The sequence below is a fragment of the Phoenix dactylifera genome, chromosome 3 (assembly GCF_009389715.1).
Source record: "Phoenix dactylifera cultivar Barhee BC4 chromosome 3, palm_55x_up_171113_PBpolish2nd_filt_p, whole genome shotgun sequence".
Lineage (NCBI taxonomy): Eukaryota > Viridiplantae > Streptophyta > Magnoliopsida > Arecales > Arecaceae > Phoenix > Phoenix dactylifera.
In genome coordinates this window covers 865,442-879,693 of record NC_052394.1, presented here as the reverse complement: position 1 = coordinate 879,693, position 14,252 = coordinate 865,442, and the positions used below count along the sequence as shown (strand labels likewise).

The window sequence follows — 14,252 nt, the reverse complement described above, 5'->3', positions numbered from 1 at the left end:
GCCAATCCCGGAGGCCGGCGGTGGCGAAATCCAAAAGAAAGGGGCCGAAACAGGGGTACCCTGTTTCGGATCCCTCTTCGACGGCTTCACCGGCCAAAACTCCACCAACACCACCCAAAAACCCATCAATGAAGCACAAGGACTTACCTCGGTCCGGCGGGATGCTCCGGCGGCCCTTCCGGCGAGAAATCGGTGGAGAAATCCGTGAGTAAACCCACGGATCCGAGGCCTCTTCGTGTGTTTGGTGGGGATCCTCCTCCTTGACCCGCCGGCTTGCGAAATCCGCCGCTTTCCCCCACGATCGCCCTCTTCTCCGGCGGTCAAGCTCCCCCGACGACCGGCTTCCTCCGGCGATCGCCCTCCCTAGCGCCGCTGCTGCCCTTTTTTTTTTTGTGTTTCTTCTCCCACGATCGTGCCCTAAGCACGATCGTATATGGTGGATGGGCCCGGTCTTTTCGGGCCGGCCCGTCCACCTCTCTTTTTTTTTTTTTTTCTGGGTATCACAATGGAGGAGATGCCACAGAGAGATCCTGAAGGAGCGTATGAACCCATCCATGAAGTAGAATCTTCAGGCGGACAGGGCTTTGGTTATGGATTTCTGATTTATCTTTTCTTACGCAGAGTTATGATGCTACTCGTGTTTGACGCTTAGTATCTCTCTGTAAAGATGAGCTAGCTATCATACTTTCTCTTATATCGCAGAATATCGGTTTTCACTATAGATAAAATCTTATAGGTTTAGAGAGCCACTCGGTGTGCTTCTTTACATAAGTATGCTTTGGTAATTTTCTCTCTCCTTCTGTTTTCCCCCGGGATAGTTTCGACACCAATCCTTCTTTTTTTTTTTGGCAAATACAATGCCAGTCTTCATCATGCATGGTTTAATGTTATGCACCATTCTCGTCCAGGAAACTAAGCTTGTTTCCACGTTACGTAAATATGTAAACGTTTGTTTAACCCAAAACAGCACCATCTCACTGGCATTTGAGGACTCTTTGGAAAGTGCGTATATTAAGTTAAATATTTCGACAAACCGGGACGTATCTGGTCTTTGGCAATCTTTTGCACAAAGTGGTTATTCCATGACCCGAATCTACGCCATTGTTCTTGTCAGCCGAGTATTTTACTATTCTACTGAGCAATGATCCGGACTATAGGTGACAATCGATGCCACTGAAAAATAACAAGTAAGAAGAAAAGAATAGTTTTTTTTTTTCTCTTTTTTTGAAATGAAGAAGAAAAGAATAGTCAGCCTATGCCTGTGTGCGCTAGGCCGATCACTTTGGCTTAACTGTAGATCCAGGCAGAATAAATCCCACAATGGTCATTGTTCTTCTTTCTTGCCAAGGATGCAATCCCAATTGGCTAGAAAATTCAATCAAACCCTACATTCTGGTCAGTAGAGAGAGGGCTCAGGAGGGCCTTGACAAGTTAATTAAGCCTGATTGCCTTAATTAGTTTGCAACTTTGTGTTAATGATGCTGTAATCAGCTGCTGCTATGTATATATAATTCCACTTTCATACGGGAGCATAGAGTAACAATGGACTGATAGGCCTAAGTTCTAGAATATGCTAATTTTTTCAGCAAACTGCATACTTAATTATGGATCCAGACATAAAATTCCAGCTCAAACTGCATCCAATTAATGATATTTGATGCATATGGGGGGAAAGGCAAGCAACTAGAATACCAAAATCATGCATGTATTGTTCTTTCTACACCTGGTTACCATTATTCTGTCCCTAATTGCGTTGCAGAATTATGAACAGAGACACGGCATAAGCATGTTTAAATCATAATTAGCTGCCTTGGTTTCTAACTCGATCCTGGTGCGCTAGCTTATGTCCTCTTTCTGTGATGGCTACATTTATCTCCTTAGCATCAACCAATTTCTCTCCTCTATCCAGTGTCCATTTGTTTTTTTCACTAAGGGTCTTGCACCGAAATGCTTATTTACCTCTTGTGTTCAATATGTCAGCTGGTGAGCAATTCTATTGTAGAGTTCATTTTAGTTGTATTGCAAAGACTGCATCTATAGATTTGTTTGCATCTTTCACCAAAAAGCATGAATTGCCTTATCAACATTCTTGGTGTCCTTATAATAAGTTTGAGCAGATGTGCCAAGATGTTGCTAGAGATATAAAATTATAATATTTGGATGAATCAGTTTGGAGGGAGATATGATTTTGTATTGTGGGATTTTGACAGGTTGATTAATGATGTATATGATTTTTATATGCTAGCCTTTGAATTGGTATATAATACACAAAAAGTTACCGTCATAACTTTATCTTCTACTTTTAGTTTACATATTATACCAACTTCCCCCCCACACCTCTTTTTTTTTTTTTTTAAGAAAAAGGTGATTAAGGGGGTAGAAGCTAGCCTCCATTGGTCACTAGATTTATTAGTAATCTACCAACTTTCTCATAAGATAATCTCAGTTTTTTTTCCAAATTTATTTGGAATGACACTTTTTTGAAAAAATGGTGTAAACTTGATAATTTTAGTTTTCTTTTTTCAAGAAAGAATTTAATAATAAAGATTTCAGAAATTAGCTATTGATAGCATGGGAACCCATTTAATAAGAATTAAGTAGGATTCTGAAGGTGGACAACAATAAGGATTGCTTGCTATTGTTTCAGAAAGTTAGTAGTGAAAATTATTATTGATGCAAACTAGTTAGGAAAGATGAGCTAATCCCATTTGATTTAGTAAATTGAATTGTAAAGAATTTCTCCGGTGTAGTGTTAGAATAAAATTTTTTTATTATCAATGCAGCTTGAAGCCTACGTAAATCCATCATATGTCACTCGCACAGTTTGATGGATTAAAGTCAAACATTTTGATTTTAGGAGCAAGAATAACCCAAGAAACGTCTCTCGCGTAGCCGTTGGGATGTTATTGGGATAAGATTTTCGTACACACATATAAATAAAATCAAGACTGAAGTTACGAAGGGAAATCGACATGATTTCTATCATTAATTAATACCTCCTTAAGTCTTGCACTCTCAAACAAATTATAGAATGACCGAAGAGGAATGTGCAGTACAACCTTCCAAAAGTCATAAGTGTACTGCACAGCAACCAAATAAAAAGTACCAATGCTATTCAATCATGCATGAATTTTTTTACGTCCCATGTACGCGATCCCCAAAATCAAAGGTAAACAAGGAAGAACCCATCAAAAAGGGAAGGAAGAGAGAGGAAGAGACGGTCTCCCCCATCCCCAAACTCGTCCACCGCTTCAGCTCCAATGAAGGCCTCGAGGCATTTTAGGAAAATCTTGCTCCCCCTCTTCCTTTCTTTGTTCTCCCTCCAAGTAAGCGGCCATGAAGGCCACGACCATGGTGCCCCATCACTTGCCCCTACAGGTGCCCCAGGAGCTTCCTCCATCGCTCCAGCTTCAATGAAAACCTTGGGCCCTCTTTGGGTAGTATTGCTTCTACTGCTTATTCATTCTCTGTTATCCATCCAAGCACGAGCCCATGAAGGCCATGACCATGACACCCAACCCAGTGCCCCTGCGCCAGCCCCCAACAGTGCCCCCAGCTCCCCCTCATCCCCCAGCTTATCCATGGCTTCAGCTCCTATCAAAGCCTTGAGCCCTCTTTGGGCAGTCTTGCTCCTCCTTCCCTTCCTGTCCTTCCAAGCGAACACCAAATTATGCCACGACCATGACACCAACATTGATGCTGATGCGGCAAACTGCGGCGATCACCAAAGTACCGGTGCCCCTAGCTCTCCCTCGCCCTGCACGTCACCAGTATTTTGGGCTCCTATGAATGCCTCAAGGCCTCTATGCAAAACCTTGCTCCTCATCCTCTTCCTCGTTATGTCATTTTCCCAAGTGAGTGCCCATGGAGGCCACGACCATGATGCTAGTGGGGATGAGCAGGAAAACTTGCGGTCGAGAGGCCTGATCGCCGTGAAGATCTGGTGCCTTGTGATCCTTTTGGTGAGCACCTTCGCTGGTGGAGTCTCCCCCTACTTCTACAGATGGAATGAGAGCTTCCTTCTCATGGGGACCCAATTTGCCGGTGGGGTCTTCTTGGGCACCTCACTCATACACTTCCTGGCGGATGCCAACAGCACCTTCGCTGATCTCACGTCCAAGACTTATCCTTTCGCATTTATGCTAGCATCAGTCGGTTACCTGATCACCATGTTTGGAGACTGCATCATTGTCTGGGTGACGCAGGTTGGAAGGAAGGAGGCGAGAGTGGAGGTGGAGGGAGGGAATCGCGGCGAAGGACATGGGGAGGAGATGAGGCCGGATCTCCATCCTACTTTCGTGAGGACCACATCGCTGGGAGACACGTTGCTGCTCATCCTAGCCCTTTGTTTTCACTCCGTGTTCGAAGGGATAGCTGTCGGAGTTGCTGGTATGTTGGTGATAAATTTTTCATGTCATTTAGAAAATCTCTTGGAGTCTTATGCGCAGGAGATGAAGGTGAGAAATAGTAAGGTAACACTGTCATTTATAATAGGAGTAGCTGTAAGGTCCAAGGAAAGTTACATTTGAACAAAAAATGAGAAGAAATAAAAAGGCTCCAAAGGATTCAGATTGCATGGTCTGACACTGTCATTTATAAAAGGGGTTGCTGTAAGGTCCAAGGGAAGTAATATTTGAACAAAAAATTAGGAAAAAAAAAAGGTTCCAAAGGAATCAGAGGAATCAAGGGATCGTGCGAGAACCAATAGTTAAGATGAACAAGAAGTTAGATATGCAGAAAATGACTGTGAATGAACAAAATTTTACTTCTAAGAAGTTAAATGCAAAGGATTTTGGTTTACAAACTCGCTCTGTCTAGTGAAAACAACATCAGGAATTGCAGGAATTCAGGTTGAATTCTCCTCTGAGGCAAAATTCCCTCCGCGGGTTGATTTTATTTGTTGGAAGGTGAACATGCAAGGATAAATAACTCTCCTTCGAGGAGCGTATCTCGTATTTTCTGACAGTAGGCCAGATTCGAAACATGAGCTGGTGGAGCGAAAGCTGACTTGCTTTTCATGAATGAGAAATAAATCGTGGTTTAATTGTTGTAATGAATTCAGAAGAAATGGAAATCTGAAGTAGTCCTTACTGATTTTTATGAAGAACAATATTATAAATTCCAACCGGAGAGAAATTATACATCTTTCTTATGGAGCATCTCTAAATGTAACAGAAGTTTAATTCTATTTTCCATCTTTTCTGTGCTGATCTTGTCTCATCTTATTTATGAGTGAAGTGTGAGGTGGATTGTCACCATATTGCACCTTTGTTGACAAGAGAATAAGCTTATGCACCATAAAATTTCCAGCCACGGAAAAATTTTCTTGCTTTAGACAATGCCACGAAGCATATATAACTTCTATGGTATTCGATTCCAGATACAAAGACCAGTGCATGGAGGAACCTATGGACTATAAGCCTGCACAAAATCTTCGCTGCCATCGCCATGGGAATTGCACTGCTTAGGATGCTACCCAAGAGGCCGTTCTTGATGACCGTGGTCTACTCACTTGCCTTTGCCATTTCGAGCCCCATTGGTGTAGGAATTGGCATTGCCATTGATGCTACAACGCAAGGACCAGTGGCTGATTGGATCTACGCCATCTCCATGGGCCTTGCCTGTGGGGTGTTCATCTATGTGGCCATCAACCATCTCATTGCCAAGGGCTTCAAGCCGCAAGAACCAAGTTTCTTCGACACTCCCTTCTTCAAGTTCCTCGCAGTACTCATTGGAGTTGCCGTTATAGCTGTAGTCATGATATGGGATTGAGTGTAATTTTGCTTGCTGATCTTTCATATTATTCCCGATTTAAATAGACTAAGATCTGTGTGGTGTGGTGAAGTTTGGTTTGCTGATGTATTTATCTTGATTTACGTGCGGTGTGGCCTGTGGAAACAAACCATAAGTTCTTTAATAAGGAGTCAAAAATGCTTTTAAATCTCACGGTAAATGAGAAACCACCTTGTTTTTATTAATATCTTTTAACCACTTTTTCCTTGAGATTAAAAATATTTTGACAACTGTGGGATTTGAACTATTAGTAGCATTTCTGGACATGCATAACTCATTGATATGAAGAAAGAGAGCACGACAAACATATGGAGTACATACATAAGACAATGTACGTTGAGTTCTTGCTCTTCTCTTGTATTACTGTTTTTAATAATCAAATACCTGTGGGAAGGTTCCCCCTTCCTCCATTTCCATTCCGAAGAAACTGTTTTAGACAATCATTAGACATGTTTTTCTTAGTATGAAGCATTTATTATTAAACAGTATCATATCAGTGAAAAAAGTATGTGCATGGCAGTTAGGGCCGGCCCGACCGTTAGGCGAGATAGGCAGTCGCCTAAGGCCTTGGCCCAAAGAAAGGCCCCACTTCCCGGCCCAAGCTTCCAGAACCATCATTCATCTCTAAAATACCCCTAACTTTTCAAATTTTCTATTACAATAAAATAGGTGACCAATGCCATTTCAAGAGGTAGTGAGGGTATTTTAATAATTTCAACGAAGATATATAAGGGGGAGCGGTAGTTGGCCTTCGCCGTGTAGAAGCGAAACAAACCCTAACCCTCTAGATCTCAAATGGCATCGTTCGCGGAGGATCTTCTCGGCAATCCGAAGGCCGGGGAGAAGATCTTCAAGACCAAGTGCGCCCAGTGCCACACCGTCGAGAAGGGGGCCGGCCACAAGCAAGGTGAACCTCTTGGAGCGAGAAGAACTAAGGTGGTGGTGTTGCCAACACTCGAAAGGAAGGGATCGGGCTGATTCAGGCACAAGCAAGGTAAGTATCGTGGGATTGATGCCTTTCTTGTGCTCTCACCGTGATTTGGGGTTTAAAGTGCTCATCTCTGAGGCCTTTGTCAGGATTTTCCGCTTCGATTCGAGAGGTAAACACCAAATAATATGATGTCTCTTGCATTTTATGGTAATATAATCAATGATTTCTGAGTTTTGGTTGGTCTTGAGTGGGATCTTGGGGGATTTGTGCATTTTATTGATGAAATCATGGTGCATCTACGAGTGCATTTGAATCCTTTATTTCTTTCCTCATCTTAAGTTTTTATTTTTTTCCCTATTGATGATGGACTCTGTTCTATTTCTGCTACTTGTTGAATATTTTTGAATGTTGTGATATTTCAGATCCTGCGAGCCAAGTAAAGGAGAAAGAAGGAGAGGAGAAGGCCAAAGAAGGGGAGAAATAAGAAGCTTTGGAGAAACTCTCCCAAGGATCCATTTGTGTGAGTTTTGTTACATTTTTCTCCACTTCTCTTCGTCATTGCTCTATTTTAAAACCATGTCTTCTCTTTTCACGGGGGTTTACCATTCTCTTCATTTTCCTTGTGGAATGGTGTTAGAAACAACTAAACAAAAAAGGAAATGAAGGAAGATAAGTCTTTACAAAAAGAAAGAAAGAAGAGCATAATGTAGAGAACTTATCTTCTCCTCTGTTTTTCTTTTTTGCTGGGTATGAAGTGATTATCTTTTGAAGAAAATAAAAAGTTTTCAACAGGTGCTCTCTGGGGATCTTCCATCCAAACAGAAATAATATGAGATATTCTTATCTGATTTTCAATTATTGAGTCCTTTTAGTTTCATAAGTTTTTTTTTCTGCTTATCAAATACACATAGGGCTCGTTTGGTTCGCGGGAAAAGAAAGGGAAAAAGTGTGGTCAACGGAAAAGTAATGAGATGCCTCTTGTTTGGTTGGAGTTTTCAAATGAGAAAGATGAAAAAGTTATATTCCCATGGGAATATGATTCCCATATTTCATAGAAAAGTCTTTCCCATGAGAAACATGGAAAAGTTACTTTCCATGATGCGGGAATCACTCCATCTTTATTTTTTTCTAAAAAGGCCCTTCATCATTAAAGAGGAATTAAAGACCTAATTTGTATTAAGGGTATAATAGGAATTACATATAACTTTTTTAGAAAAGTAGATGGTCAACCAAACATAAGTACTCTGTAAAAATACTTATGTAAACCAGAAAAAATGGTTCCCACGAACCAAACGAGCCCATAGATTTTCTGATATTAAAGATCTTAGTCCGTTTACTGGGTATCCAAGAAGGAACGATTCATAAATAATGACGCAAAGTCCAGAGACAGAGAGAGCATAGGACTTGGGCCTTGGCCCACTTGGTGTTTGTAACGCTATTGTCTTGTTGATTGTTCATTTGTTGGCTACTTGCCTACTTGACTAGTTCGCTTGCTTAATTAGTAACTTAGTTACTCGGCTAGTTAACTTGGCTTCATCTATTTGGCTAGTCAGTCTTCAACATGAATCTTGAGTACAAAAGTTTAATTTGATTAGTAATTTGCATCTCAAAAAGTTAGACGAATTATTTTTAAATAAATTTTTATAATATTTTATACTTATTAATTTTTTTATTATTAAAAAAAGGCCTCTTTAGTGAGTTCATCTTAGGCCCCAAAATGCATTGGGCCGCCTCTGATGGCAGTAGATCTTGCTTAACCATGAAACACATGTAACATGTTTGTATCATTAAGTAGCTCCGATCCTGTTCTTTAGGAGTAATTGTAGATTAAGAATCTATTTTGAAGGAAAATTTTAGAGGTCAATCAATTATTTTGAATGGTTTAGACTTGAGAACAATGGCCGAGCAAGGACTCGGATTCAGTGGCTTTTTGAGACATTATATTTGTTTTAGGTCTTCCCATTAGATATCTTGATCCGAAGTTCCAAACGGTCAACATCCTTCAACCAAAGCGATCGAACATAGGGTTAGGGCCCGTCAATGATACGACTGGTGGGTGACCGCGGCAATTGTTAGCATCAACACTAACAGCAAATGCTGGTGAATTTTTCCGGTCTATTTTTCACCGTGGTCAAGAGCCCAGGGAAAGTTACAGCGTGTAAAATTAGGACCAAGCCACCAAAACCTAATTCACTACGATACATTTCTTTTAGGTGGTCTCCTTCATGTGGTGTCTCGCAGGTATCATAAGTTGATTTCGTAGCATGGAACCACAAAAAGAGTGCCATGAAAACAAACGCAGATTTCTTTAATCTTAAAGTAGGCAATCGTTTTTTTTTCTTCTTCTTTTGATAGCGAAGGGAGGTATTACCACCCAGAAGTAGGTAATTGGTTAAAAAAAAAGAAAAAAAAGAGGGTGCAATTGACTATGTCTTTCTATCTATTTATCTATCTATCTAGCATTTGACTATGTCAATCGGCACGTAGCCTGTGAGTTCCAATGAAGGAAGTGGATTGGTCCTAAATTAGTTACAAATAAATAAATAAATTTTACCATGCATCCTGTCATCACTCATTCTTACTTCAACAAGGGACAGCCATTAATTGTGAGGCATTGTTTGATGTAGCACGATGATGACATCACGGAATAACTCTTCCATATAAGGGCTCGTTTGGTTCGCAGGAAAAGAAGGGGGGAAAGTGTGGTCAACGGAAAAGTAATGAAATGCCTCTTGTTTGGTTGGAGTTTTCAAAGGAGAGAGATGGGAAAGTTGTATTCCCATGGGAATATGATTCCCACATTTCATGGGAAAGTCTTTCCCATGAGAAACATGGGAAAGTTACTTTCCCATGAGGTGGGAATCACTCCTTTTTTATTTTTTCCCAAAAAGACCCTTCAACATTAAAGAAGCATTAAAGAGGCATTAAAGAACTAATTTTTATTAAGGGCATAATAGGAATTATACATAACTTTCCTAGGAAAGTGGATGGTCAACCAAACATAAGCACTTTGGAAATTTGTCACTTTCCCATGGTTAACCAAACATGCCAAAAATACTTTCCTAGGTATCCTCTTCCTAGGAATATGATTCCTATATGATTCCCAGGAATCATATTCCTAGGAGGGAAAATACTTCCCGCGAACCAAACGAGCCCTAAGAGAATGAGTGTACTTATCAAGCAGTTAATCCTTTTAGTGCAAAACTGACATCCACTCTGTCCTGCCTTTTTACCAACTATACACTCATGTGGTCGCATGATTTAAATGCCAAATTCTCGTGTAACTTACATGGTATCACGCAGCATCCAGAGGCCTGAGAAGTTGGTGATGAGCTTCACTTTGAAAAGAGCACACAAAAGATTTATGGTTGCAAGTATAATTTGATGTATGTATATATTCTTGCCCCCGACCAACTATTGCCAGGTGAAGAGATAACTTAGATGAGTGAGCTGGGTCAAACATCCTTCTCTTGCTCAAAGAACCAGAGAATAGAGACTAAGAAAGACCATTACCAGCCCCAGCACCTGCAGGATCTCATGCCACGACTATTTTGACAGGTTGTATATTGGAGAGAGCGAGAGGAAAGAAATCACATTAAAAGGAAACAGCTAATGAAGCGGACGAAGGCATTTGTCCAAGAGTCTCTGTCCTGACCAAATTACAACAATGACAGTACTGAACAATAACAGCAAGTTTCTCTCTCTCGGAGAGAGAAAATACCATCACGATTGTTAGCTTTGGACATGCCGTAACTAGCAAGGATATAAACTCACAGCCTCGGAATATATTTGTCTGGCTTTGGCAACACTCCAAAGCTAAGCTGGACTAGCATCCCCCATGAAAGGAACTCCTCCATCTCTCTTTATTGAGTGGCAACATGGAGTCACCTAATCCATGATCGCAATATTAAACCGTCATCTCCCTCTATATATGCACTCCCTCGCAAGCTCCAAATTAAGCACAAACCTAGCTATTCACATATTTTCCCGTTGGTCTGCCTTCCTAGCAAGCTAGCTAGCAAACTAGTTACTTTGCAAAAGAGGGAGTGAGATGGATGCCTTCCTTCTTCACTCGAGAGCTCTGGCCGGTGCTCTGGTCTTTGCTTTCGGCACCTTTCTTCTCTTCCCGGAGCTTCCATGCGCGCAACAAACTGGCATTACCAGGCACTACAAATTTGATGTATGTATCCTTCCAGACATGCATGCTCATGTGTACGTAGCGTTCATTCCAATCACTTTTATCCTTGAACATGCATTGCTTTAATTTCTTAATTCCTCAGATCCAAATGACCAACGTCACACGGTTGTGCCACACGAAGAGCATGGTGACTGTCAATGGGCAGTTCCCGGGGCCTAGAATCGTGGCCAGAGAAGGTGACCGTATCATTGTTAAGGTGGTTAACCATGTCCAGAGCAATGTCAGCATACATTGGTACGTAAGGAACTCCCAAAACATAATAATAGCAGAATGATTATTGTGTTAATATATGAAGTTCCCTGGAGCACCAACATACTAGGTGGTCCTTGCTTCTTATTTACATTTTCTCAAATAAAAACAGGCTGGATCTACCACCTTTCTTCTCCTATATATATATAAACCCGGTAGTTCGGTATATGTTTGAGACACTAACAATATAGATCGATGCACTTGTAATGAATGGTGGTGGGGTGAAGGCATGGGGTTCGGCAGCTGAGAAGTGGTTGGGCTGACGGGCCGGCATACGTGGCACAGTGCCCCATACGAACGGGCCAGAGCTACGTCTACAACTTCACGATTGTGGCCCAGAGGGGAACTCTCTTCTGGCATGCCCATATATCGTGGCTCAGAGCCACCCTCTATGGGCCCATTGTCATCCTCCCCAAGCTTGGTGTCCCCTACCCATTCGCCAAACCCTACAAAGAAGTGCCTGTGATCTTTGGTATAATGTCTCGTCTTCCATTTAAATTCAGAATTTTCCATGACGAAGTCTTGCCAGGAGTTGAATAAACCAGCATTTGCTTTTACTTGTAGGGGAGTGGTGGAACGCCGACACTGAAGCTGTAATTAACCAGGCTCTTCAAACAGGTGGAGGCCCAAATGTCTCTGACGCCTATACCATGAATGGGCTACCAGGGCCGTGGTACAATTGCTCAGCTAAAGGTACTGTCATCACGCTTCGGCGCGAGGAAAAGTGTGAATGGTGATAATATTAATACTTATTTAAGCCTCTTAAGGGTAGTGTAATCTATGACATGATGATGGTGGCAATTAGCAGATACGTTCAAGCTAAGTGTAAAACCTGGGAGGACATACCTTCTTCGCATTATCAATGCTGCACTAAACGACGAACTCTTCTTCAGCATCGCCAATCACACCCTCACCATTGTTGAAGTTGATGCTGTGTACGTGAAGCCCTTCGATACCGACACTCTCATCACAGCCCCTGGCCAGACCGCCAATGTCCTCCTCCGCACTAAGCCCAGCTTCCCCGGTGCTACGTTCCTAATGCTAGCAAGACCCTATGCCACTGGCCAAGGTATCTTCGACAACACAATCACTGCCGGCATTCTCGAATACCGACACTCCGATGCTTCGTCATCACCCTCCTCCAGCAAGAAGCTCCCACTATTCAAACCAAGCCTCCCATCTCTTAACGACACAACGTTTGTTGCAAGCTTCACCAGCAAGCTGCGTAGCTTGGCAACCACACAATATCCGGCCAAGGTTCCTCAAACCGTCGATAGGCACTTCTTCTTCACTGTGGGGCTGGGGACGAGCCCGTGCCCCCGGAACCAGACATGCCAAGGGCCAAATGGGACCAAATTTGCCGCCACCATCAACAACGTATCGTTCTCAATGCCCGCCACAGCCCTTCTCCAAGCCCATTTCTTCGGCCAGTCGAAGGGAATCTACACCCCGGACTTCCCCATCACCCCTCTGATACCATTCAACTACACGGGGACTCCTCCCAACAACACTCTGGTGGGCAGTGGCACCAGGTTGGTGGTACTCCCATTCAACGCTAGCGTGGAGCTAGTGATGCAAGACACCAGCATTCTGGGGAACGAGAGCCATCCACTGCACCTCCATGGCTTCAACTTCTTCGTGGTCGGCCAGGGGTTCGGGAACCATGACCCGGCGAAGGACCCGGCCAAGTTTAACCTTGTGGACCCGGTCGAGAGGAACACGGTAAGCGTGCCCCCTGGAGGATGGGTGGCCATCCGATTCCTGGCTGATAATCCCGGTGAGTATCTGCATGGTACGCATGCACTAGCGCATGTAAGTTTTGCCTGATTTCGTTCCGTGATCATGATGTGGTGGGCCCATGCAGGTGTGTGGTTCATGCATTGCCACCTGGAGGTGCACACGAGTTGGGGTCTGAAGATGGCGTGGTTGGTGTTGGATGGGAACCTCCCAAACCAGAAGCTTCCCCCGCCCCCGTCGGATCTTCCCAAATGCTAGACTTTAGTTTGTTTATTTTGATAAGTTCATCAAGTTCTTTTTTTTTTTTTTTTCCTTCCATCTCGTTCTGGGGTTAACTTACGGTGGCCACTTTTGGACCGGCGGCTGTCTCTTTTCACATAAACAAGGGAGATGTCTGATGCAAGAGAGTCCCTTCCTGTAACTCCTAGTTGAAAGTTTTTGACTTCGACAATGACAATGAAGACTGAGTTGGTTTAGGTTCTATTTTTCTCGCTTAAAGTAACAAATTTTTATTATTACAAAATTATATTGTTGCTGCTGTTATAAACTATGATCAAAGCTAGTTAATTGCCTAGAGGTAGTCCTCCAGGTTGGAGTTAGGATTCTCTCTTGTTCAGGATTGGACTGCAGAGAGCCTCTCTTAATCACAACCATGTCATCACATAATATACAAGCAGCCAGGAGTGAGAGATACTGATCCTCTTCCATCCATTACCAAATTGGAGAAGATCTCAACTGAATCAACAGAAACCCAACAGAATGCCATGCATATAGGCCATAATTTTATCCTACTAAGCAATTACTTCTTTTTTTTTTTTGGTTAAAACGGCAATTCATATAGCTCTAACGTGAGTACATCCTGCCAAATCAGAAGAAAGCAAAAGATGCAAATGTGGCGGTAGCAATTACAAAGCAATTACTTTATCATTGCATGCTTTACACCTACTCCGTCGAACCTACACTTCATTTCTTTCACAAATTCAGCTAATAGAAGCGAGACAGGATCGTGTGTATGCTTCTTGAACACATTACGACGTCAGGAAAAAATAGGGTACCATGCTATTTGCCAACCGTTAGAGATACGCCACCGACCTGCTAAAAAGGAGTGAAAGGAAAATAATAATAATAAGGATGCCTAACTTGGGGGCATTACCATGCTATTAATATTGACCTAACGAATTCATCCCTCGAAGTCAAAATTGGGCTCTCACGTTGAACCGCGGAGTCATAACCCATCCCAACTTAGGCATCCAAAGATTCAGACACCCAAGTTTTGGACCATCGGAAGCATCCATTGATGAGTAAATTGATCGGGCATCCAGTTTTTCCGATTTGATATATTTG

At 42.4% G+C, this 14,252-nt stretch overlaps 2 protein-coding genes across 2 annotated transcripts; both read left to right on the top strand.

Annotated features, from left to right (window-relative positions):
- The first annotated feature begins 3,152 nt into the window (after positions 1-3,152).
- On the top strand, positions 3,153-5,950 carry LOC120110148 (zinc transporter 1-like). The gene is made up of 2 exons (XM_039124156.1): positions 3,153-4,389; positions 5,381-5,950. The coding sequence occupies exons 1-2, from the start codon at positions 3,261-3,263 to the stop codon at positions 5,770-5,772; spliced, it is 1,521 nt and encodes a 506-aa protein (XP_038980084.1). The 5' UTR covers positions 3,153-3,260; the 3' UTR covers positions 5,773-5,950.
- Positions 5,951-10,711: 4,761 nt separating this feature from the next.
- Positions 10,712-13,355, top strand: LOC103715658 (laccase-4). Its single transcript, XM_039124158.1, has 6 exons — positions 10,712-10,904; positions 11,005-11,156; positions 11,399-11,643; positions 11,736-11,864; positions 11,980-12,948; positions 13,036-13,355. Exons 1-6 carry the CDS (start codon positions 10,776-10,778, stop codon positions 13,164-13,166), a joined length of 1,755 nt encoding a protein of 584 aa, XP_038980086.1. The 5' UTR covers positions 10,712-10,775; the 3' UTR covers positions 13,167-13,355.
- The last annotated feature ends 897 nt before the right edge of the window (positions 13,356-14,252 follow it).